The sequence below is a fragment of the Rattus norvegicus genome, chromosome 4 (genome assembly GCF_036323735.1).
Source record: "Rattus norvegicus strain BN/NHsdMcwi chromosome 4, GRCr8, whole genome shotgun sequence".
In the NCBI taxonomy this organism is placed as follows: domain Eukaryota; kingdom Metazoa; phylum Chordata; class Mammalia; order Rodentia; family Muridae; genus Rattus; species Rattus norvegicus.
In genome coordinates, this window is record NC_086022.1 from 115,731,944 (window position 1) to 115,759,729 (window position 27,786).

The 27,786-nt window shown below is 41.9% G+C and overlaps 1 protein-coding gene across 1 annotated transcript; it reads left to right on the forward strand.

The window, feature by feature from the left end:
- Positions 1-132: 132 nt before the first annotated feature.
- Positions 133-16,463, forward strand: Got2l1 (glutamatic-oxaloacetic transaminase 2, mitochondrial like 1). The gene is made up of 4 exons (XM_039108528.2): positions 133-244; positions 1,875-2,026; positions 5,877-6,013; positions 15,848-16,463. The coding sequence occupies exons 1-4, from the start codon at positions 133-135 to the stop codon at positions 16,443-16,445; spliced, it is 999 nt and encodes a 332-aa protein (XP_038964456.2). The 3' UTR covers positions 16,446-16,463.
- Positions 16,464-27,786: the final 11,323 nt, after the last annotated feature.

Genomic DNA, 27,786 nt, shown 5'->3' on the forward strand with positions numbered 1-27,786 from the left:
AAAGGCTTTAGAAATAGCTTCGTTTTGAACATTAGGAAATGTGCCCATTTGACTATTCAACACCTGTAGCTGAAGCTGTATAGAAAAGTATAGCAAGGTCTGTGCTTCCCAAGCTTAATTCAAAGTAGGAACATGTTCTTGGATGAAGAACAGGAGTCTGAGTATTCACCAGTCTCTAGGGAGATGCTTATGCTTAACGTGGAGGTCGTTGTTACTATTTGGAGTCTGAATCACAGGGAAGATGGTAATTGGTTTCATGAGTCAGATGTTGCACTTCTGGAAAGCGGCAGGCTGAGCATGCCATGGAGCTCAGGAGACATTTAGCTATTCACAGAGGTCTAGAGGCTGGAGTGACGGCTCCATGACTGAGAGTGTATGGTGCTCTTTTAGAAGATCAGAGTTCAGTTCACAGCACCCACATGAAGAAACTCACAACCAACATCCACAGTCCTAAAATTGAACAGAAGGAACTTCTCAGAAAGTCAAGCTCATCTTAGAGCATCTTCAGCCAGCTGAACATTCTAATTCCAAATCTTTGGCCCAGTAGGAACACCTCATTGTCCCTGGGTACAACCCACTGTTCTCACACTTCTCAAATCTGACTTCCTTCTGGCCTCATTCTCTTGGTTGAGTTCTCGGTTATTCTCAGGCAAGGGGTTTGCAGGATTCTCTGTGACACACATCTTGCCTTCAAACTATTCACTGTCATAGGTACAGTAACCCAGGGGGAATTACTGGTGTGCAGAACCCTGCTCAGTTCACACGCTGGCACAGAGCTCACTCTGCCTTTCACTACTCACAACTTGCTTCTGCAAACTGCCACAGAGTCCCTATGGTTTTCCCATGTTCTCTCAGCTCTAAGGCCTGCTATTGCTGTGTGTATGTTTACATTCATGTACACTTTCTGGATGTCAGAAGTCAATATTGGATGTCTCCTCAGTCACTTTCCACCTAACTTCTTGAGATAAGACACCTTGTCTGTGAACCTAGACCTGTGATTCTCTGACCAGTGAACCCCAGCGGCCCTGCTATCTCTGTCTCCAGCACTGTGGTTTCAAGCACATGTCCCCATACCCAGCTATTCTCTCTCTGCTGAAGACCTCAATCCAAGGCCTCATTTTTGTGCATCAAACACTTTGTTGACTAAGAGATTTCCCCAACACCCTAAAATAAAATTATTTTACATATATAAGTCTTTGTTTATGCTGTTAATACAGACTATTGATAAATCTTGTCATGTGAGTCAGGAAACATAAGGAAGAATAATGTGAGTCCCTTTTCTCTCCTTTTGTCTTCTACAGAAGAGCAAAAGGAATGAGAAATAGAAGGGGAAGGAAAGAGGAATCAGATAAAAAGGAAAAGGGTTGAGGGAAAAGGAAGAGGAGGAGGAGGGGGAGGAAAAGAGAGGACCATATAGATTCTTAAGGCAGTGAAACAATTCTATTGGACACACAGTCTGTCCCAAATAGAATGTACAACCCCAGAAGGGGATGCTGATGATGTTTAAGTGGGACTACATCAGCTCTAACCAATGGACCACTCTCCTGGGGTATAGATGCCCTGAAAGGCTGTTCTTGTGTAGAAGCAGGAGGTGCAAGGGAGAATTGTATATCATTAGTTATGCTGTAAAATTAAAACCACTCTTAAAAATAAGTTGATGGTTTTTTAAAGGTGGAAGTGAAGAAATCACTATTTGGGATTCCTCTGATTCCTTTTTGTATCTCTTATCTATATCAGCCTTTATCATAGATCTGCTCTGCTGCAACATTACCTCTGGTGTAGCATTTAAAACCATGGGATGTCAAGTTGAGAGGAATGCGCCAGAGCCACATGAACTTAAAATCTCACTATTTTTGGCATGCTTTTTATTTCAGGTTTAGGAAATATTATGATCGCTGACTCACTCAGAGCGTTTGCAGGCCTCGTTTTGGCAGGGGAAAATGGGTTTCAAAAAGAGATTCCAGGAGCCGAGCTTCACAGTTGTACCACACACTTGACAGAATCCGAAGAACATGATTTCTTATGGGTGGGTGAGAGTGCTGCTTTCTGCACAACGGAAATGAAATATTCCATCAGACAGAAATTGTTTCTTAGCACCTTAGTAGACAGTCTGAAGTCTTCTCCAACACGTGTGTAACGCAGGTGGAGTCTGGGGTCAGTGAAGCCTGCAGGAGACCTGAACATGTCCTCGAAACTGTGAAGAAATAAAAGATTATATCTATTAAATTAAAAGTAGAACACGAAACTATGAGCATCAGCCCATATGCCCAAGCTAGCCTGTCACTGATTTTCACCTTCATGTAGTCAAGGTTAGCCTTGAGCTCACGATGTAGTTCGGGATTGTTTTAAATGTCTGACCCTCTTTTCCTCTCCTCTGTTGTCCTGGGAGTGTAGACAAATCTTATTGTGACCAGAGGCTGCTATCCTGAAGATCCAGGCCAGGGCTTCATACATGCCTGGCAGGCACAAGCTACCAACTGAACATGTACCCCAGCTCTCAAGCACCTGTTTTTATAAATAAGGTTTTACCAGAATTCAAGTCGCTCATTCATTAGCATCCTGTCTTATAGCTATTTTATGTGAAAATGACAAAGTAGAGTCTTTGCAAGAGAGATCGCTTGACATCCCTAACAGAAAATGCTCACCATGCATCACACCACACAGACTTTTGCTGTACCACGTTCGAGGAATAAAGTACTTCCTGACAATCTGGAGAAGACCACTTCTTCACTCAACAATCATTAATCAGATTCCAGTGATGTGCTAGGGCTCTGACAGATACTGAATCAATATAGCAAGGAAAAGACACATACATATATGATCTTGTACTGCACAAAGAGCCTAACTTGAAGCACGTGGGCAAATTACAACCTTGGTCTGTGCAGTAGGTGGCACTTAACGCAGAGACTCATAACTGGTTAAAGTCTGTGAAATGGTTTTTCAGTGCTCAGTCCTAAACAGAATGTCGATACTAACTCCCTGTACTGATTTGTTTTTTGTTGCTGTGATAAAGCACCACTGGCCAAAACAACTTGGGAAGAGAGGAATTTATTTAACTTACACATCCACATCACATTCCATCATCAAGAGAAGTCAAGACAGGAACCCAAGGCAGGAACCAGAAGGCTGAAACGAAAGCAGAAACCTTGGGGACACAGGACTTACTGGTTTACTCAGCCTATTTTCTTATGTAATCCAGGACCACCTGCCAGGGTAAGCAGGCAACACCACTCACAGTGGGCTTGGTCTTCCCACATCTGTCATCAATCAATAAAATGTGCCACAGGCCTGCCTATAAGTCAATCTGATGGAGGCAATCCCACTGTTGTGATTCCCTCTTTCCAGACGACCCTGGCTTGTGTTCACAACAGTAACAAAAATTTAACCAGGATTCTCCCAAGGATCAAATAATACCATGGAAAGACGCTAAGAGCCAGAGGCTGAGAAGCAGTGCCATGGGAGACTTCTTGAGTACATAGCATGAACATTGCACTCACAATCTCACAGGTACTGTGGTAGTTGCTAGTTCAAGACCTGCACACATACAAAAGACTTTGAAGTAGGATTGAGACTATAGGAAGAAGAAGATTTCACAATGTGAAAGGGTCAGGTAAGAGAGAGTAATAGGGATGAACACAATCATAATGCATTATATACATGTGTGAAAATGTTAAACACTTAGAAAGCTTGGGTACATGAGTAGGAGGGTAGTGGGCAATAAGAAGCTGCTTGGAGGTCAACCAGAGATCCAAGACAGTATCCACAGACAAGGGTTTGGTTTTGTTTGGTTTTGTTTTGCTTTGTTGTTAAGACAAATGAAAACACTGATCAGTCACACTGTACTGGATGTGAAAGGGGAAAGATGGCTGGTTTGAGCCATCGAGCACCAATTTTCCCACCCCATGAATTAAGTCAGTGGGCTGGTGGCAGGCAGGAGACACAGTAAAGCATTCTGATAGAGAGCAGGCGAGTTGAAAATCGTGCACTTGCAGGAGGTGAGATTTTTTAAAGTATTCCCATGGCTGCTTTCAGGAAGGTCCTCATTAGCCTTGATGCGCGTTCCCTCTGATGCTGCCCTTTCCCCTGACTTGGAGAACTGCAGCTTGAAAGAGGCAGTTCAGTCCCCACTGTGGCTCAGTCCTTGGCCTAATTTAGGTAGTACAATAATTCTCTCCAACTGTGAAGATGATGAGATGGGGCCTCTGTGAATTCTTGTTTGAGAATTGGTGACCAGAATCTACAAGGAAAGCATCCAGGTGCTGTCTTTTGGACTCTGCAGCTGAGCTGATGTCCTGTTGATAGAATAGGCTCACAATACAGCCAGCCCCAAAGCAACCTACCTGTGCTGCCCCACGCCTGCCTATTTCAGAGCATCAGATGTCAGAATCTGAAGGTCTGATGGGCCATCTGACCTGATCCTAACTTTGTTTTTACAGTTTAAAAGGAAAATGATACACACACACACACAAAAAAAAGATAAAAATAGTTTCCATTGAACAAATGCTACTTACGATGTGAAGAGACCTGAGATCTCTGAACAGCCCAAAGCATCAAGGTGTAGAACTTATTCAAAAGCTTAGGGTCTTCCAAACATCAAGTTTTAAAGTTCACAGAAAAGTGCTTCCTGAGACTTGCACAGTCGTTCACAGCTTTAAGCCCAAGTAGGTCATAATGCAAGCCGCCGCACAAACACATTACTATCTAAGCAAAGAGGCCTTCCCACACACCACAAGCTACCTATGTTGAGAGGACACACTCAGCAGCCTTTCTTGTGGGCACACTTACTGAAGAAACACTGATGTCAGATCCACACCAAAACACAACCAGGAGCTATTTAAACCCAGTAAACCCAAAATAGTTTTTGTAATTCTGAGCTTTGCTTTTTGTTTTTTAAAAATCAGTTTAATGAGAAAAGCATCTGGTCATTTACTTATTTCCTCTCTAATAAACTGACCAGGGTGGGAGTTAAGTATCTAGTCATCTGCCAAAATTTAAAATCTTATGTGATGCTAGTCACTGGTATTTACACAGCGAAAGAGATAAATATATTAAAGATTGTAAGTAGGTAGAAAGGTAGGTAGTTGGGTAGATATATTAGATGGATTATAGATGACGATGATAGATATAGATGATAGATAGATAGATAGATAGATAGATAGATAGATAGATAGATAAAAGGAAATATTATTTGGGGGCAGAAGAAAAGGAAGGTAAAAAGGATAAAAGGACAAATAATTCAGATTTATTTAGAACTCTCCAACTTAAGGTCTACAAATATAAATTTTACTTAAGTGACAATGTATATTGATTCTACTCTGGAGTCTTTGGTTTTAATGACAACTTGGTTTCTGAGCATTTCCAAGTTTTAGCTATTGGATTTGTCCAGCCTAGTGGAAAATTTTAATTTCATCTGTGTTACAGCTCTCACTATGGTCCAGCAGAGTAGACAATGGCAGGGCTTGAGAGGAACAGACTCGACTCTTGTTATGCATAGGATGTAGTTTCATTGTGTTCCTCCCAGAAATGTGATTGGAAATGCGGTCCTCGAGCTGACACAATTGAGAGTTGTCCTTAGTCTTGGCCATCTATACAAAGGCATTTGTCACATCAGTCTGATTCCATTGGAGTCTTTTTCACTTGCTTCAGAACATGATACACTGCAGCCCTGTGCTTTGTATTCCTCTAATGTCTCCCATGCTCACAAACTTCTCAGCACCCCATTCTCATAGCTCCCCTATGGGGACTAGGTTGGAGTACAGGAGGTGGCTAACAACACTCGGCATACACCTTATCTCTCAGGAAAGCAACAAAAGAAGTTTCTGGTAGCTTGGCAGATCAATCTTAGATCCTTCATGTTTGGTATTTTATGTCTATAGCACAAGAGGTCCCAAGACCATGCTGACACTCAAGAATTTGCTGCAATGGTCAGGAAACCCAGCAAAGCTATTGCATATATCATGGATGATGAGATAAAGAATAGAACTGTCAACAAGGCAGCTACAGAGACAGATAAGTCAGTAAAGAGTTTGCAGAGCAAACACACTTAATGCGACCCTCCATGCCCACATCAAAAGCTGAGGTTCTGTTCCTGCATTCCCAAGGCTTGGAAAGTGGGGGCAGGGGGATTTCCGGAGCTTGCTGACTATATCAGCCAGGCCCGGTCAGAGACAATTTCAAAAGCAATTAGGAAAAGGCTCAAGGGTAGAGTCCAGAAAGTTCCAGGAATAAACTTCCCATCATTCCCTTGCCCAGATTCCTGTAGGCAATGGTTATTGTTGAATTGTGTAGAATAGGAATGGTACAAGGTAAATGCGCAGGAGAGCTGATGGCCAAGCTTAGTATAGAGAGTTGGTCATAAAGAATATGGATGATTTTTATCTCCAATATCCGCAGATGTCAAGATTATATCCTAAGTCCATAGTTCCAACTATCAACCACAATGATTACCTGTGCTGTGTATGTACATTGTACACATGTATGTGGAAGCCAGAGGTTGATGTCAGCTCTCTTCCTTTAGAGACCTCCATTTTAGTTATTCAGACAGGTTCATTAACTGAAACTGGAGCTCACCAGTTCCATAAGACCAGCTGGTCAGTGACTTGCATGGATCCTCCTGTCTCCCCTAGCCCTGCACTAAGATTATCACACGAGGACTATTGGTGCTCACCACCATGCCTGGCAATAGCACTTCAGTTACTGAGCCACTCTACATCCGCACACTCAGAATTCTTTCTAAAAGACTTGGGAGACACTAAAGACTTTCCTCTTAGAACTGTTCTTAGCCCATTAAGAGGCTCTGCAGTGGTGCTCAGCCCTTTCTGGTGTTGGAGAAAAACATCTGCTTGCCATGTCACCTATAAGGAAAAGAGAACTCACTTCAGCTATCAGAGAGCCCAAACTAATACATAAAACTGATACAAGAAGAAAAAGACAAGATGTGCTATACTGGTGATAGGAGCATCATGTAAGTGCCTGAATACCCCGTGTCTGCAGCAAAGCAAAACGTGTTTATGTCTCCCTGGGAGATGGGTACCTGGGGCACTTACCAGGGGCCTGACATTAAACTAGCTGATAAGTGGATGCAAAGAGCAAGCATGTAACAGTCTCTGCCCTTGGGCTGCGCTTAGAATTATAAGCCACAGAAGAGATAAGAGGAATAAGAAAACAAATTCATGTTCTAGACAAATATTCCAAGAGAAGTTGGGAGAAGTCAACACCACCAGAGGCAATGATATCGCAGAGGCAGTGATCCTGTTTTCTGCTTCTCATTTTCCTGTGAAACGGAGGATAAGTACAGACTTTCTTCTCTGCTGCTCAAAACTGACAAATGCTCAGAATCCTCCAATAACTAATCCCTTTCTATTTTAAATTCACTTAACTGAACCCCACAGCATCTCTACTTCAACTTTTCTTCTATATTTTTTTCTGGTCTCATATTTCTGCAGACCCCTGACAATTTTCAGAAGTGTCTATTGTGCTGACTTCCAACTGGATCTCTACAAGTGGTGTTGCTTGTGCAATTTTTCACAAGTTATACTTAGCTTGTTTTGGACCATATACTTTCTCCAAAGCAGAATGTTGTTTGGGGATTGGAGACGTGGCTCAGCAGGTAAGATGTCCTGAGTCAGTTGCCAGCACCCACATCATGTAGCTCATAACCACCTAAAACCCCAGTTCCAGATCCTATGCTTCCTTCTGGCCTTTGCAGGTCCCTTCACACAGAGGACACACACACACACACACACACACACACACACACAGAGAGAGAGAGAGAGAGAGAGAGAGAGAGAGAGAGAGAGAGAGATCAGAAGACTTAGTCTAGACTCTAAAAATCATTTTAACCTGTAGTCAAAGACACAAAGGATGTAAGTCACAAGGTAAATGTTTGTTTTGCATGAAGGAGGACCTGGGTTTACTCCTTAGGACTGCATAAACCTGGATATTGGCACACTGACCTATAACCCCAGCATTTCAGAGTTAAATACAAGAAGACTGGGAAATCAAGGTCATCTTCAGCCTCATTCTGTCCCTGGACAGCCTGGGATACATGGTCCTCTGATTCAAACAACAGAAACAAAAGATTCAAAAGACGCCTTAACTCAGCAGTGTAAGAAGCTGTCATACAGTGAACAGTATTTGCCTCTGGTACTTTACAATCTTCTGAAGCCAGCCAGTTATTCAACAAATATCTATTGAAAGCCTATCCAATCTTAATGAGTAATCTGATTATTGGATATACATGAATAAAATAAGAAAGACTCTTGTCAATGAAAAACCCCTTATTGAAGGTGTCAGAAAATAAGAAGATAAACAAGTAAATTCACCTCTAATAATAAGTCCTTATAAATGTCACAAAGCATGGTTATATAACAGAGTTGACTGAGACATAGAACTGCTGATAAAGATCTGACTTTCAAAAGAACTGTCAGTGGGCTTGGTCTCAAATAAGGAGAAAAATTGGTGTGATGCTAATGTTAATACTGAGAGAGAACAGTGAACTAACAGACTTGGCATGGGGAAATTGAGTCTAAGCAAATGAAGCCAAAGCAACAAAACCAGCAAGCGCAAGATCTACAGTGGAAAGGAGCCATTAAATCCAAGAAACAAAAAGCCACTGTGTCTAGGACACATGGAACAAGAGGGTGGTGGAGCAGGCAGAGGGGCACAAGAGGTGGTTTAGTGGGTAAAACGCTAGGCTTACAATCATGGGTGGGGACAAGTTACTCTAAGGCTCACAACTCAGGCCAGCTTAGCCAAATCACTGAGGTCCAGGAGAGAGGCTTTCATCTCAAAAATACAAAATGATTGAAGAAGACTTTAGATGTCAACCTATGGCCTCCATATGTACACTCCTACACATGCATGCACACTCCTACACATGCACACACATGTTTCACACACATTCACATACCCACATGAATACATACACACAGAGAGGGGAGAGGAGTGAGGGAGAGGGGGAGGAGACAGACAGACAGACAGACAGACAGACAGACAGACAGACAGACTGGGGGAGAGAGAGGGGGGGAGAGGAGAGGGGGAGAGAGAGAGAGAGAGAGAGAGAGAGAGAGAGAGAGAGAGAGAGAGCAGCTCACTGAGCTCTTCAAAAGCCACCCATGAGGATTTGAATTTGTCTTTAGGTACAAAGGAATGTCAGTGGAGAGTACTGCACTGTGCTCTTGTTTGGTTCAGTTCCCATTTTCAAAAGTAACTCTGCGGAGAACACAGCTTTGCATGTGTGTAAACCCAACAAAGTCAAGGGCAGAGAAGGAAGTTAGCAAGGGTTTTCCTGGCTGCCAGCCTGGCAGCAGATTCAATGAAATACCTACCTGTCTCATGGAAATACAGTGGAAAATGATAGATCAGGACATAAGACATCATCCTCTGCTCTCTCCATTCACACAACCCTGCACATTCACACACATGTGCATACATTATACACATGCTATACCACACACACACAGACTTGGGGGAGGGAGAGAATTTAGTTGGACAGGAAATTAAACTGGAAAGGTGTTTTACATTAATTTGATAGTTTTGCCCTTTGTGTTCAATTGTCATTGTAAATCTGAAATGTCAAAGAAAGGACAAACAGGGAGAACCATGGTTTCATATTGGGCTGAGGAGAAGGAACATGGACCGAAGCAGTGCCAACACAGACACTGCACTGAACAGCTGTGGGATGGAGCAGTACCTACTAGAGTGTGTGTGTGTGTGTGTGTGTGTGTGTGTGTGTGTGTGTGTATGTGTGTGTGTGTGTGCATGTGTGTGTGTTTGCATGAATTTCAAGGCTAAGAAAGATTATCTTAGTTGCCATGTCTCAGGAATCTTGCACTCTATTAATCCTGAATAGTTTCAGCTATGCTATTCTCATGTGAACTGGAGGCTAGTGGATTTGGCTAAGCTACCTGGCCAGTGAACATCAGAGATCTTTGTGTGTCCACCTCACCAATGCTAGGGATTGCTCACACTTAAACCACCACGCCTGGCTTCTTTACAAGGGCTTGTTGGATCAAATCTCGGTCCTCATGCTCATGTGACAAGGTCTTTATGTACTTTACAGAAATATCATAATTTGTAATCAAGAGCTGATGACAAGTTTCAGCAGATAAATGCACTTGTGAACGAGCCTTATGGCTTTTCAGTTTGATCCTTGAGATCTACAGGGTAAAAAACTGACTCTTGAAAATTTTCCTTTTGACTTCCTCATACATGTTGTACCATGTCTCCCAAAACATGCACACATGCATGCACATACTCCCACATAAATACATACATAAATTCATACATATATACAAATGTAAAAATGTTTTAAAAGACCTATCAACTTAAAATTCCTTCCAGTTTTGATCATAAGACTTAGATAGGCTTTAGACTGTTTTAAATCTTGCTTATTGCCTTAAGTGATAGATGACATTTAAGTGAGAAAAGCAACAGAATTGGATCATTGCAGACTAAGCTTTACAAACTTTTCAACTTTTTAAAGTTTCACTAGTCTTATTGAGGCTTTCATGTTTCTGAGAGACAAAAAAAATGAGACATTTTCATTAGCAAAATTACATTTTGAACTCAAATTCCCTTGAATCTTATTCATGAGCCTTTCCTCATTAAAGCAATGTTTGCATTTGAGGTTTGAGGATATGTAACAACTGCCTTCCATTCCCAAATTTATAAATCACTTCGAGATAGAATCATGAAGCATGTGTTGCTATAGACATTGGGCATGTTCTAAATTTTTTCTTATCCCACTCATCTCTCTCTGTGTCTCCGTGTCTCTGTGTCTCTCTGTCTCTGTGTCTCTTTGTGTGTCTCTGTCTCTTTTCTCTCTGTCTCTCTGTGTCTCTCTGTCTCTCTGTCTCTGTCTCTGTCTCTGTCTCTCTCTCTCTCTCTCTCTCTCTCTCTGTGTGTGTGTGTGTGTGTGTGTGTGTGTGTGTGTGTGTGTGTGTGTTGTATGTACTCAGATACTGGTGGGATCCAGGAGATGATGAGGAAGCAAAGGAGGATTGAGAGTTCTTCACAGGGGTTTGGAATGGATGAAAGAGAGGTAGGAAGGAAAAAAGAGACAGACTCCAATTAGGTTCTACATCACAAAGAATATTTGCGTATGATATGCCAAGGGTGCAGTTTATCTGATGGGAACAAGACCAGTGGTAAACTTATTTTACAAACAGCTAAAACTAAAGATCCCATAAACTTGGCACTCTGGTTTGAGTTAATCTATTCAACGAAGGTTAGTAAATATTTAAGACTGTCTTTGGCAAAGCCAACTGCATACACAATTCAGAAAAAGCAAACTTCACAGGGAGAATGGTGTCCTTCAGTCATCGTCAATCCAGCTGCATCTTGCCTCTGTGCAGCATCCTCCTGCAGACAGACTCTGGGGAGAAGCTCACACCCTTCTTTTAGAGCTATTTAAAGTTCCTGGGTATCAGCCTTGTTGTTTCCACTCCTTTCTTTCAATCTGGCACAAGTAGCTGCGCATACGGGTGAGATGGTCACTCGGCATAAATATGTGAGGGAGCTGCGAACACTCTGTCAATCCACCTGGTCCACGGAGTCTTCTTGTGTGAGTGGAATCTGTGAAGATTTATGAATGAGGGCAGAAAGGTGGCTCAGAAGATGGGAGGATAAAAGTGGAGCTAGGTTTATCCCTCGCTAAAGGGGGAAAAAGGAATAAAATGCCTTGCTTTTACACTTTAATATGTTCAAAGGTGACTGGCCTACATAATTTCATTTGACCCTTACATTAACATTATGCAGGCCTCTTTCCTCGCTTATTATTTAATTCATTCATTAATGAATATTTATGGAGTGACTGCTACACTCCAGGAAATGAGCCAGGCACTAAAGAGGAAACAATAAGAAGAGGAGTGTGTTCCTGCCTCGGGGAGCCTGGCTACTTAGACAGGAAATGACACCAAAAATGGATTAAGGGGTCACTAAGTTACTGTAACACAGTTATTATAACAACCACAAAGAGAAAGGAATCACTGAGGGTGTGTGTGTGTATATGGATATGGGAAATACCCCTTTGAAGAACTGTACTCTGGCAGGAATGTTGCAGAAAAATGAGCTGGAAAATGAGCCCTGTACAAGATTCTAAACCAACAGGACAGAGTGTGCCAGGGTCCTGAGGTAGGAGCTAAGTTGAGGAGGGTCCAGGAAGAAAATACGGATCCATGTCCCTGTGAAGAGGAGAACAAGGGTCTCCCAACTGGTTAAATCGTCGTGTAAGGCACAGAAATGAAGACCGGTGGTGATATTTGCTATGTTTTCATTTTTCCAAAAAATAGAAAATAAAGGTGGAAATTACCAGATAACAAGGAATATGTAAAAGTGATAAGTAGAGTTTGATCTTAACAAGGGCAAAAGCCAAGACAAGAAGAAGTGATTGGATGGGAGCTTGAAGTTTGAAGAGAATAGAGCAGAACTCGGGAGCACAGAGTGAGAAGGGATGATAGGAGCGGCCTGTGAGAGGGATGGAGCCACCGATTAGGTTGTGCACAGATGTGGCCCACAGTAGAATTGGCCTTCATTTATCCTTGATGACATACTGTCAGGAGGGAATGCCTCTTTGGTAGCAATAAAATATAGACAATTATGAGATGCCCAGGTCCTCTGAAAGAATCATGAACACTGCTCAACCACTGAGCCACATCTCTGCCCCATAAACAACTTCTTGATGACAGTTGAGACCCAAAGGGAAGCAAAACCAATGAGAAATTAATTCAAAAGTTCCATGACTCAACCAGAATTGTGTGAGCAACAGAATGAGACAGCTAAGACTAACCTTAACATCACCATGTCAACTCAACTACTCTTTGGACCATCCTAGACTTTACTGGAGAAGCATTGCCATCTCCAAACCAAAACAGGGAGGTCATATCAGCAAAATATGTCATTCTTCATGAGATGATAATGTATGTGAAAGTTCAGTGAGGAAAGAGCCTCTTCACTATAATGTTAATGTGTCTCTGTCTATCTGTCTGTCTATCTATCTATCTACTTAACTAATTATTTTACTTTAGCAGTCTAGCTGGTGATCATCCAGTGCATCAAAGGGGAAACTGAGACATAAAACATTGAATACTTAGTTCTTCTGTGTTCTGAAATTTTTTAGAAATAGGAACAATGATTGTTTGTGAAGGCTGCGCAATTGCCAGCAAACAAAGTGGGTGAAATAAAATGCAAGGAAAATTAGTTTTGCTCTGTACCCTTGCCTGGTAATGAAATATCCAATTAAAAGAAATTATGAGCCTTTAAGGATGATTGCTCTTGCACAAAGTGAGCTGAAATGGAAATTCATAACCACATGCCATCTCCATCCTACAAGCCTATTAATCGGAATGATTTTCATAAAAGCCTAGGTTGAACACTCTCATTAACAAGGCATACCTTTGTGGAACAGTATCCAGCTTTGAGCTCAGAAAGTGTTCTCAAGCTCTCTGTCCTATAAGCCATAGGACTGAGAATTACATTTCAACAACACCCACTGAAACAAACAGCTGAGCTTTCCCTGCCTGGTTCTATAACATTTCTGTAGATTCTTGTACCGTGAACATGTTGCTTTAAAGACCACAACAAAGCAAATACAGTGATACACGTCTATGTATAGTGAATACATTTTTAAATCTTTGTGTGTGTGTGTGTGTGTGTGTGTGTGTGTGTACATACACATGTGTGCACACACGGGTGCATACCTGCCATAGCAGTTGTGTGGGAGTCAGATGATAACCTATGTGTGTGCATTGTGCATGTGTGCACAGACACAGGTACACACCTGCTGTAGCATATATGTCGTAGTCAGAGGATAACCTCAAGTCTCAGTCCTCACTTTCTTCCTTCTTCAAACAGGGATCTTGTGTTGTTTAACTCTTACATACTGGAGGCCAGCTGGAATGCAAGCTCCCAGGTTGTGATGAGTAATATTTATTGTCAACTTGACACAACTGGGAAGAGGAAAGCTCAACTGAGAAATTGCTTCCATCAGATCCCTCTGGAGTATGACTGCAGAAGCACTTTCTTGATTAATGATTAAAGTAAGAAGGCCCAACACACTGGGAAGTACTGTTCCTGAGCAAGTAGTCCTGGGCTGGGTAAGAAACTGAGTCAAGCATGAGCCAGAGAGCAAGCCAGCAAGCAGTGTTCCTCCTGGGTTTCTGCTTCAGGTCCTGCCTCCAAATTCCTACTTTGAGTTCCTACCTCAGCTTCCCGTAATGATGGACTACAATCTGTACACAAACTCTTTTTCCTCCAAGTGGATTTGGTCAGTGTTTCATCACAGCAACAGGGAGGCCAACTAGAATTCAGGGATTTCTCCCTCTCTCCACCTCCTTCCTATCTTTCCCTAGAAACCCTGAGATTATAGACAATAATGCCTAGTTTTATATGAGTTCTAGAAAACTGGACCCAGGTGCTCACACTTGTACAGAAAGCATTAGTACTCACAGAGCCATCTCTACAGCCACAGTACATGCAATATTTGATAGAACATTCTCTCTGTCTCTGTCTCTCTGTCTCTCTGTCTCTGTCTCTGTCTCTCTGTCTCTGTCTGTCTGTCTGTCTCTGTCTCTGTCTCTGTCTCTGTCTCTGTCTCTCTCTCTCTCTCTCTCTCTCTCTGTGTGTGTGTGTGTGTGTATTACAATCACTCAATCACTACTTTCTGGAGCTGGAAAGATGGCTCGGAGGTTAAAGTGTTTACTAAACAAGTGTGAGGACCTGACCTCAGAATCTCAGCACCCACACATAAGGAGAACATCTCAGCATTCACATGAAACCCCAGTGCTCAAGCTCAGAGACAGGAGGATGCCTGAAGCTTTCTGGTCAGCCACTCTAAACAAGTAAGATAGCACCAGGGTTGGAAAGAAAACCTGTCTTCAAAAGTAAGGTGGAGAAGCAACTAGAGAAGATACCTGACATTTATCTCTGGCCTCCATATATATATCTACACATATGTGCACACATGTATACATGCATATGAATACCTACACAGAAAATAAATGAATGATAGAAGATAGACAGAGAGATGATAGATAGATAGATAGATAGATAGATAGATAGATAGATAGATAGATAGATATAAAATAATTAATACCCAATACTTTCAGGAGCTCTTCTTTTTTGGGGGGGGGTCTATAGTAATTTTACTGTAACAGAGCAGATGGTGGTTATCTTTCCCAAGGGCTGAGTCTGAGCCGGGATGGTAGCACACAAACCCCAGAACATCTCCTTCGGATCCTACCCTGCATGTCTGACTCATGTGAAGACAGGCTGTGCAGACAGGATGAATGAGGACGCCCAGCTGGGCAGAGGCCCCGCCCCCGTAAGAGCCAATCAGTCACTGAAATCAAGGGCAGGGTCCCACTCTCCACGGCTCTTTGCTGAGAGAGAAGGCTATGGCATGAGCAAAAAAACTATGTTCTTTATTCTTAGATAACTCCTGATAGGATGAGGTTGACGGTCAACCAAGCAGTAGAATGGGATGAAACTCTAGGCTATAGAATAGCAATGACAAGAAGAGGCAGGCAGACAAGACATTACATCTTCTACTGTCCCTGTTGGTTTTTGTAAAGCATAGTTTCCATAATGTGGTCTGCTGACACAGTTGCTCCACACCATGAGGACAAACTTGACAACTGTTAATGACAGAACTAGTTATTTTTCTCTTACAGCCTCTAATATGAGAGGCTCTACCAGGGTCCACAGGGGAACCCCTGACACCATCTGAGGCTTCAGGTAAAGCTTCTGTCCTATTCCGATGCCATAGCTGACAGAATTTTGATGCTGTGATTTTCTTGCATGTTTCAGAAAAGCTGGAGACAAAAGGATGAGGGAGAGTTTGATTTAGAGCCAACGAAGAGAATCTCTTCGCATTCTTTGACATGGCCTACCAAGGCTTTGCCAGCGGTGATCGTGATAAGGACGCCTGGGCCGTGCGGCACTTCATCGAGCAGGGCATCAATGTCTGCCTCTGCCAACCGTATGCCAAGAACATGGGCCTGTACGGTGAGTGTGTGGGAGCCTTCACCGTGGTCTGCAAAGATGCGGAAGAAGCCAAAAGGGTGGAGTCACAGCTGAAGATCCTGATCCGCCCTTTGTATTCCAACCTACCTCTCAATGGAGCCCAGATCGCTGCAACCATCCTGACTTCTCCAGACTTGCGGAAGCAATGGTTGCAAGAGGTGAAAGGCATGGCTGACCGCATCATCAGCATGAGGACCCAGTTGGTCTCCAACCTGAAGAAAGAGGGCTCATCCCACAACTGGCAGCACATCACCGACCAGATGGGCATGTTATGCTTCACCGGCCTAAAGCCTGAGCAGGTGGAGCGGCTGACCAAGGAATTCTCAGTCTACATGACAAAGGATGGCCGAATCTCCATGGCAAGAGTCACCTCTGGCAATGTGGGCTACCTCGCCCATGCCATTCACCAGGTCACCAAGTAATCACCAGATGCAAGGAAACAGAGACCACTTTCCCTTCAGCCTTTGCTCTTGTGAGAGTCACTTGCCGGGTGAGGGAGGGTGGATGGTGGTGAGTAGATCCTGTTTTCAACCACGGTGCATAACGCTTGGCGATCAGGAGCTCTTCTTTTTTTTTGGGGGGGGGTCTTTTTTTCGGAGCTGGGGACCGAACCCAGGGCCTTGCGCTCAGGAGCTCTTCTTACTTTGAGATATATATACTCTTTAAAATTTCCTGGGGATTCAACATTTGAAAACTATTTACAGGCAACCTACAAACTGTTACAGTTTCAGTTTCTGACACCTATGAAGTTTATGGAGAAGCTGTAGAATCCATCCATTCTATTTACTTACAGTACCACAAAGGTTTAGCTTTCATGGGTGGGCATGCGTAGGTCACTGCTATTCCCAACGAGAGGTAGAAGAGAAATTTGCTGCAGAGAATGGCCAAGAAGCACTTAAAGAGATGTTCAAAGTTCTTGGTCATCAGGGAAATCAAAATGACCTTGAGATTCCACCTTACACAGGTCAGAATGGCTAAGATCAAAAACTCAAGTGACAGGACATTCTGGTGATGATATGCAAAGAAGAGGAACACACTGCCATTGCTGGTAGAATTGAAGCTGGTGTACATCCACTCTGAAAATTAATCTTGTGGTTCCTCAGTAAACTAGAAATTGTTCTACCTGAAGATCTAGCTCTACCACTCTTGGGCATATATCCAAAAGATGCCCCGCCATGTCACAAGGACACGGGCTTCACTACGTTCACAGCAGCCTTATTTATAATAGCCAGAAGTTGGAAACAACCCAGATGTCCCTCAACTGGAGAGTGGATATAGAAAATGTTCATTTAGACAATTGAATACTATTCAGCTATCAAAAACAAAGACATCATGAATTTTGTGGGCAAATGGATGGAACTAGAAAATATCCTGAGGTAACCCAGACCCAAAAGGACATGCATGTTATGTACTCACTTATAAGTGGATATTAGCCAAAAAGTACAAAATACCTAGGATACAATACACAGGTCTTAAGAAGTGTAACAAGCAAAGAGGTGCAAGTGAGGATGTTTCAATCCTACTTAGAAAGGAAAATAATCAAGGGAATCAGAGGGGGGGGACTTGGGTGGGATGAGGGAGAGGGTGAAGAAAGAGGAACTGGACCATGTATGGAGGGGGGCAGGAGAGAAACCCAGAAGGCCATGAGAATGAATGGAAACATGCAGCTTCAGAGGGTGGTAGATGGGGGGACACTCTAGAAAGTACCAGAGATCTGGGAGTGAGAGACTCTAAGCGCTCAATGAGGGTGACCTTAAGCCAAAATGCCCTATGTTGGGGAGAGGGAACTCAAAGAGCCTACCTCCAGTAGGTAGACAGGACCTTGAGTAGAAGGATGGGGTTACTAACTCACAGTCAAAATTTCTGACCCAGAACTGTTCCTGTCTAAAAGAACTGCAGGAACAAAAATTGAGAAGAGACTGAAGGAGAGGCCATCCAATGACCAACCCAACTTGGGATTACTCTCATGGGGAAGGGGAGGTACCAAGGCCTAACACTATTACTGATGCTATAATGTGCTTATAGATAGGAGCTTAGCATGGCTACCTCTGAGAGGTCCTACAAGCAGCTGACTGAGACAGACCCAGATACTTACACTCAACCATTGGACTGAAGTCCAGGCCTCCTATAGATTGATTTGAATTAGGGGAAAGAATTGAAGAAGCTAAAGGGGAGGGTGTACCCATAAGAAGACCAGCAGTCTCAACCAACCCAGACCCCAATGGCCTCCCAGAGACTGAGCCACCAATCCAGGCAGCACACATGGTCTGGTCTGAGGCCCCTCCCCCAGCACATATATAGCAGAGGACTAACTCGTCTGACCTCAGGGGGAGAAAATGTGCCAAATCCTAGAAAGACTTGAGGCCCCAGGAAAGGGGGAGTTCTGGTGGGGGGAACACCCTTTGGAGACAAAGGGGAGGAGAAATGGGATGAGGAACTGTGGGAAGGAGTAACAGGAAAGGGGGTAATGGCTGAACTGTAAATAAATAAAATGATTAAAATTTATTTTTTTAAAAAAAGAACATTCTCTACTAAGATCCTAGGTATCAAGTAGTATTAAAATTACCCAATGCTCTTGCTAAATGTTCAATATGCAATAGAGTGTCAGGGGTACTGGATTCTTGAGGAGAAGTGCCAGAATAAATGAGTCGAGCAATACATCTTCTCTTAGTGAAACTATACATCTCCCTATTTTAATCGACACACTTGTGCTTTGCTAATATTGAGTTCAGGAGCAACTTGTCAGGATGAACTAGCATCCCAACACAGCAAACTAAACATGAGCACTCTCAAACACCTCCCCTGGAAAGGAGAAGAAATTAAGTCTTTTCTGTCTAACCAGGATTGGTTGGTAGAAGACCTCCTGTGGAAAAGTTTAGAAACAAGAACGAAGATAGGCTATTAAACCAACTCCAAATGACTTAGCATCACACCCATAGATTAGGTTTCCCTCAACCATCATCAGAGAAGCTTCCTTTATTTTTTACAGCTTTTACAAATATTGTGTATTTTAATGAAACTGGTACAGATGATGTCCCTCAAAAACCCATGTTTCAAGCGGAAAAGTGCAAACAGAATCAAAAGGAGCAGTTCCTTTGCTCTTTACAGTGATCGACACAGAGGCCTACAACTGGTCAAGACACAGAGAATAAGAGGGTGCCAAACACTCAGTCTTAAATGGGACATCTACATCAAACCACTTCACCCAAGGGATCATCGTAATAGAGGGGAAAGAAAGGTTATAAGAGCCATGGGAAAGAGCTACTTAGCTAAGTAGTTATTGGAAGATGATAGCTACTGAGAGAAGAAGAGGGAGTTTTCTATAAGAGTGTGTTCCTGGTAGGTAGACCATCCACTGGAGAAGGCCATACATCCAGGAGTGTAAGCACAGCACAACCTGTACCAGATGCATTTAAAAAAGAAAAAGACACAAAGTCAAGTGAGTAGGAAAGAAGAGATGGATTTTGGAAGACTAAATAAATGTGAACAAAGGTGCATTTTATGAAATTCTCAAGGAAGCAATAAAAAGAAGAACATTAAGAGTGACTTTAACATAGCTTTGAGATGGTGTGATGTTTTCATTCTCCCTTTTTGAAAAATGAAATGTTAAGTCTAAGCAAGAGTTTAGGGATGATGAACCCATGGTCTGTGGAGAAATGCCCATGGGAAATAGTAAAGTAAGATTTATACAAACAAATCTTCCAAAGCCAAGTGGAATGCAAAGATCTCTGGCACCCAAGCATAGGGGAATGCTAGGGCAGTGAGGCAGGAATGGGTGGATGGACAGGGGAGCACCCTTATAGAAGCAGGGGGGATGGAGATGGGATAGGAAGTTTGCAGAGGGGAAACAGGAATGGGGGTAACATTTGAAATGTAAATAAATAAAATAACCAATAAAAAACATTAAAGAGTTTAAGCACACAAAAATGGTATCAATTACTATAGCATTGTACATCACATTTAAGAGGGACATATGTAATTTAGACATTTGAACTTGGTGTTTGAGGTTTATGAAATTAAATGGCATCTAAACTGTATGAGAGCCACACAGCTTTGCCTCTTTGCAGGACTTTGAGGTCTTCTCATGGTCAGGTACGTGTTAAGTTATTCCTTGCCATCCCCCACCCCAGTCTAGTATAGAAGGTATCTCTAGACCGGAAGGAGAAAGAATTTATAAAAATAATTGACACATTACCAGAGTGAACAGCAAGAGAAAGAAAATGTAATTTTCAGAGATGGTTGATAATGGGGACTTTACAAATATGTTTCTCTGTAATTTTTCATATAACTTTATTTTCTTTTATAAGTCAAAGTTGAGAATTTGGGGTGAATATGCTGTCCTTTAGAAAGAAGACTAATGCAATTTTACCTTTTGTTTGTATTATTTGATCTTTGTACTCTTTGTCTGAATGGACATGCCCAAATGTTATTTAACTGTCCTATTTGCTTTAGGATTTAAATCTCTCCTTATATTAAAAAATTAAATAATGTGCTTGACAAAATAGCTCCACAAAATGACTAAAACTGTTCAGAGAAAACTCAAAGATTTGAGAGACAAGGGGTCACAGTAAAAAGTCTTCATTAACATTTACAAAAGTATATTTTGAAAAAGTGTACAAAGTGGAGTGATAAAATGAACCTTATGATATTCTGCTATACTCATAGATAAATGCCTTGTTCAAGCATCATCAGAGATGCTTCTATAGAGAGATTTTAATCCAGCAATGTGGCTACCCTGACTGTAATATAGACGTGCCCTTAGCATACTTCTTTAATCCCAAACATGGAAGGTAAAGTTAGTTTGTGGAAGGAAGTACCCATGTCTGAAATTGATGTCTAATAGAGTGGCAGACAAAGTGATGAACCAGAGAAAGATTTGACAGAATAGGCTATTGTGGGGCAGCAGTCAGTGAAAGGTACCCTGATTCCTGGTTGAGACAGGTTGAATCACCGGAGACCCTAAAAGGTTGAATCACAGGTGCATTCCAGTACCTTTCACTGCCCACTGCCCCACAGGCTATGGCCAACTCTCAGGAGAAGAGAGAGGAAAGAGAACCTAGATGAGAGAGCAGTGCTAAGAGGGAGGCGGTTTTACTAGGAGAGTTTCACAGACATGTGTTACAGAGAGAAGAAGCTAGACACACGTGAAGACAGAACAAACCAGAGAATGAGGAACCAGAAGATTAGAACAGATTGCCAAGCAGAGCAATTCAGTCAGAAGCTAAGAAAAACCAGATTGAATCAGTCAGCTTGGAAAGGAGTTTTAAGCCAGACAGCTCATTTTTACCAGCCATCCAGAGTTTGGAAAAACCTAGGAAAGATGAGCTTATTCAGTAGTAACTCTCAGAGACTGAAAACATTCTAGGACTACATTAGATGAGGCTAGAAGCTTCCAGGAGTAGGCAGTAAGCCTCAGAGATGACAATTACATCAGACAAATAAAATTTACTTTTACAAGCTTCCCCCTGCAAAAAAAAAATGGGAACAAATACAGAGAGCCACAGCCAGACCTTATGCAAAGAATGAGACCTTCGAACACTCAGCTCTAAGTGGGAGACAACTGTCAAATCCTTGCCCTCAGAGCTCTGGGGATGAGGGTGAGAGGCAGAAAAAATTTAGAGATAAGAGCTCTGAGCTATTCCCCTTGGCATGCCCTTGTTCCACCATCATGGATTCTAAACCCTCTGAACTCTAAGGCCAATAATTTGCCTTGGTCATGTTGTTTTGCCACAGCAATAGAAAAATAACAAAGACAGTACACCTAGATTCAATTTGGCTAGCTGCCTTGAGTTCCTGCTCCTGTGAATTCTCCCACAACAATGGACTATACCTTTAACTATGAGCTAAAATAAACCCTTTCTTCTTTGTGTATATTTTCTAAGAATATATCACCAAAGCAACTAGAAGAAAACCTAAGAAGTGTTACTAGTCCTTATAAGTGGAGATTTTCTCAAAGTACACATTAATATAAAGGTATATATTATAAGAAGCATATATTAATTGTGCAAAAAAGCAGGCATTTATAAAAACTGTATTTTTTCTTCTATATCTACACTGGGATTGCAATTAGAGTTTTGTGTGTGTCCCTAAAGTACATGTACATGTGCAAACAAATAGATACATGTAGTAAAGATATGTTTTTCCATGTGCATTTCCAGGTCTTATGTTTCATTTAAAACAACTTTAAAGACTAGAAAACTTAGAGGTGACAAGGAGGTCATCACAGTAACTCAGTGCTGTATTGATAGAAGGAGGTTAAAAGTAAGTCAGGAGACATCCAGACATGGGTGGGTAAAGATGCCCAGAGACCTGCCCTCTGCTGCACCCTACAATCAAGCCATAGACACTCAAAGCCCTGCTTGCCTCCAGGCAACACATTGGGGTTGGAGGAAGATATCCAAACACCTGCCTTCTACCATGTCCTAGGATATGGGAAAGGAGAGATACCCAGATACCTGCCTGGGACACCTAGACTTACCCACTTACCACCATGCCATGTGTTTCAGACAGGAAAGGTTACCCAACCATATTGCCTACCTGCAGCCAAAGCCACTATAATGTGCAAGTATGTGGTGGCCAGATCGGGGAGAAAGAAAGGCAGAACAGCTTGAGCCTTGTAAAGATAAGTGGAATTGGAGACAAATAGCCCATTGGGATTAGCCAACAGGCCACCCAGGGCTATAGTGAAGTCCCATCCCAGTGCATGTTGCCCCTGAGGTCCATGTCTGGGTTTGTGGTTGTGGGGCCGCAGAGGTTGGTATCAATGCCTGTGGCTCATATTACTACTAGAGACCCTAAGGATATCCCTGGTCTGGGCAGCTGCCTAGGACCATATGGATGTCCAGGGGCTGAGCATAACTTGCCCCATCCCTCACTGGCCGTGGCACTTTGGAGAGCTGGCCCCATCTCTCACCAACAGCAGCACTAGGGTGAGTGGGCTTGTCATTGACAAAAAAGGATTCTGTAGATGTGAAATTAGCAAACTATCATCATCATCAATCATCATTACTACTACTACTACTACTACTACTACTACTACTACTACTACTATTGCTACTACTACTACTAAGTGTGGACGATGGGAAGAACATATGTGTGTATACAAGATGACAGTTTTGTGGAGTTGATTCTCTTGCCATCTTTACATGGGTTCCAGGAATCAAACTCTTGTTACCATGCTGGCATAGCATTTGCCTTAACATGCTGAGGTATCCTACTAACCTCATCAAAACTTAGTCTCTACTTGGATTCTTCAAATACATGCTCTTGAGATAAGATGTGACGTATCATACAATGGCTATTATGATGCAAGAAAGACCAGGAAGCTGAATGAGGAAGATGTACAAAGCTAGAGTTATGTCAACTATACCAGCACAGGTTCCAGCTATGTAGATGAGGAAATCATATGATTGGGACAATCCTATCAGGCAGGATACGAACTACCAAATAATTAGAACTCATGCTTAACCACCATTAAGCCATCTCAGATAACTCCAGGTGCCTAACTCATCCTCTTCCTCCTTCTCCTCCTCTTCCTCCTCTTCTTCCTTCTCCTCCTCTTCTTCCTTCTCCTCCTCTTCCTTCTCCTCCTCTTCCTCCTTCTCCTCCTCTTCCTCCTTCTCCTCCTCTTCGTTCTCATTTCCTCCTCCTCCTCTTCCTCTTCCTCCTCTTACACACACACACACATACACACACACACATACACACACATCACATTGTTGATTAAACACAATCCATCTTCCATGAGCTCTGCCCAACCTTCTTACTTACAAATTAGTAAGTGTAATAAGATGATTCTTTTACTCTACCAGGTTTCAAGCACAGCTTATTATGCATAAATAACGGAAACAAATGCCATCTCCACAAGCACATGCATAGCTGTTTCTCAAGGTATTTAGCCTTTGGAATTACCCATATTTCTCTGGAATCCTATCCATAGCTCTCCCACAAAGCATTGTATTGCCAGTAGATCTTGAAGCATCTACACTCAATTATCCTTTTTGTAAATAATTGTCCCTCACTGCATGTATACAAAAGGAAAGAAATAGTCTACTAGCAAATCTCACAACAGAAGCAGAATGCCTCAATGGCATAAAAATGCCAGCCACAAGACCTTAAAGGTCTAAGACAGAGCTCACTGGATGTCAGGAACAACTATTGGCAGACGTCAAAGTGGAGGGTGGGGTCAGGTGGAAAAAGAATCTAAATTTCCAAAAGCTATAACTAAAGTAAATTGCCAGAGCATAATGGGTGGTTTGAGACCTAGCTATTTTCTGGGATTTTCTCTGTGCTTAGAGCAGAAAAACAGCAATCTACTTTCTTGACCTCGTTGCCCAGTAAGTGGGTGTTTCTTTTCCAACTAGTCAAGGAAGCAGCTAAGTGCTTCAGGAAAAGTCGTGAGAGAGTATGCTCCCTTTAAAGTACAATAAAAGCTGAAACTTCATTTTGAAAATTAAAAGCCAATTATTGAATAGTTTCTGACACACTTGAAAACTGATCTGGCTTTGTTATATAAAATGTATAAAATAATAGAAATAATAATGCAATTAAGGGAAGAGTGTAAAATTGGGTTATCTTGCGATCGGGATGTCAAATATTTCTTATATGCTCACGTGCTTAAACACTTGGTCTCATGATAGGAGCACTGTTGTGGAACCTTGAGGAGGTAAGGCATAGTTAAAGGAAGTAAGCCAGAAGGGAGTGGATTTTAAGATGTTATAACTCATCCCTGCTTCCTATCCTACACTGCTTCTTGATCTACACAAATGTGAACAAGCAGCCTCACACTCACCCAGTTATAGCAAAAGCTGCATCATGCCTTCCCCACCAAAATGGACTATATCTTCAGGCTATCAACAAAAACAAGCCCTCCCTCCTTTAATTGCTTCTTCTTCTTGGATATTTGGTCATGGTAATGAAAAAAGTAGAATGGATGGCATTTCAATTATTTCTCCTTTTTCCTATTTCGTTTTTCAGGAATTTCTTTGCTGATTGTCATTTAAGACAGAGATTTTATTGTTAGAATATATGATCTCAGGAAAGGCTGAATAAATTTCTGGCCGTGTGACATAAACTGCAATGGGCTTGGTCAAGAAATGGTAAATAATAGGAGGGCAGCGGTTTGGGTATTTGATTTTCCTTGGTGAGTATTAGTAAGATTATACCAGACTGCAGTGGGAATGACACATAGTTGTCTGGCATTTGACAAAATGTTAGGCTGCCCTGCCGGTTATTTGAACACAACCACTGCAGAACTACAGCCTAAAGAGTACGCTCCTAACTAGTCAGTGAGTGGGTAGCATACACAGTCTTGAAATGCTAGATAAAAGGATAATTCACATTCCTGGTCAGATCTGGTAAGATAATGTGAAACTTCATCTCACAACATAGAGTGCTGTGAAATGTAAATCTGATAGCATGCATGTTTCTGGAACTTTCTGTTTATCCCTGTGGTCATATATAACTGCATAGCGGTTGCCAGATGGTTGGAGTGGAGGGAAATTTTGGGAATGAGGGTCACTATGTGTTTCTGGTTGTCTCCCTTTGGGTAATAACCCAGGCTTTATTTCCATACAGACATCGAATTCTGAAGAGAACAGTGCTCTCTCACATTCTAGCCTTTGCTTTATTGTTTAGATAGTTAAACAGATTTCTTTTGGTTTTGTTTTTTGTTTTTGTTTTTGGACAGTGTATGGGCTCTTTTCTATTAACAAGAGCAATATATTTGTATTTCTTGTTTCGGTTTTATTATTTTGTGGGCTGTTACAGTTCATATAGAAATGTTCTCCGTAGGCACCTGTGTTAGAACACTTGGTACACTTAATGGTAGCAACAGAAAGAAAACTCAAACAGAAGCATCCCTCTAATTTTCTAAGGACATCCTAGTTGGTCCCACTTCTCAAAAGACCCACAGTTCTCTACTGGGCCTACACTATTGACCAAGACTTCAACCCATAAGTCTTGACAGGCATTCAAGCTCCATATCTTAACATGCTGCTGCAGATCTCAAAGGTTCACGTCCACATCACCATACAAAATGTATCCATTCCATTTCAAGGGTCAAAAATTCACATATTCCCAGCCTTGCTCAAATGTTCAAATTCAAAGTCTGTTTTGAAAACAGGGAAAAGTTAACTGTAAACCATCAGGGAGATTTTTTTAAAAAATGTTATTCCCACAATGCAAAGTACAGAATATATATTCCCATTCTAAAAGGAAGGAACAACAGACTTACAGGCCCAAGATGAAGTCAAAACCAAACAAGCAAGCTTTCACTTTTAGATTTCCATGTCAGGTATTCAAAGCATTATATACTGCTGGATGAGGGCCACCCCTTCCAATTTAGGTAACCCTGCACCCTGTACCCTTGTTGGTTGCAGCTAGCATGGTCACTTAAGCTAGGCAGGTGTTACATGCCTCTGATATTTCTTCCTGGGATCTCCGTGGTGACTTCAGCTTCTCTCATCAGTTCCAGACATAGCCTCAAGGGTATCTTGCCAAGACCCACACTTCATAACATGCAGCCTATTTTTCAGGCTTTTTTCTGAGATCATGGTGGGCACCTTCCTGATCCTGTCATTCTAGCAGGTCTCTTTCCCAATGCCTTCTAAGAAATCAGAAGCCATGTTAGAGATTTCTGACCACTTAATGTCAGAGAATCTGCCTGTCTTTGATCAGGTCTAAACCATTGACTAATTCCAAAGAGAAACTTCTGCAGGCTGTTCTTTGTTTTCCTTTTTTAATCACCCATTCTGTTAACTAAAAAAATTCTACAGAGGAATCTCAAATGTTTGTTTTCCAGTTATAGAATCTATTGATATAGATTTCCTTTAAGAGCATAGAGAAAGAAAAAAAATGTTCAATGCCATAATTTCAAAAAGTTTATCACGTTCAGGAATAGACAAAGTCTACTTAACAAAGTTTGTTTAAACAAATAAACACAAATATTATACTGAAGACCACTGAAATCCTCCCTAGAAACATTCCCGAAATCATGAATGAGACCATCTAATAGCAAGAAGATGAGCGACGACACAAAGTAAAAGAATAATTTTATGCAGTACTGTGTTTCCCAAGACTTGGTTTGCATAGCTCTTGACCATCTAAGACAAAAGTGGGAGTGGGATTTTATCAATTCCCCTAAGCTAAGAATTTCCTCCAGGCTGTTCTGGGTATTCTTTGTGTCTCTGGGACCTGAATGTTTTCCTTAGAGAAAGCCTTGGCTTGCTTTGTATTTTATAGACAGATTGTGTTACCTGTTGGAGTCTGCTTGAGCACAGACACCGATTGAATCAATCCTGAGCCACTCTGCAAGGTTTATTAAAAATTAATTTGTAACCACTTGACAGTCTCTCTGCTCAGGATATACCCTGAGATTCATTTCTACATTAATTCTCATTTGTAAACTACATTTGTCTTTCCTGAAGGCAAGAATAGATTGGGGAATCTAATGTGTTTGTGATTTAATGGACTTTATTATAAAGAGAAACTGTATACAGGGTTGTAGCAGGTCAGAGATCATATTCCCAGAGAGAAAGAGGAAAGAAGAAATTAGAATGCAGCCGACCCTGATTCCAACACTTTCACCACAGTGGAGTGAAATGATGACAAGTAGGGAATGAACACAAAGTAAGGACAGAAACTCAAAAATACCCAATGATACTGAGCCTACGCAAGTTTGCTGGGCTCTTCTTAAAGGCATATAATAAATTATACATGCCAGATTTAAAGGTGGATATTTCTATGCCCCAGGAGACTATGAGG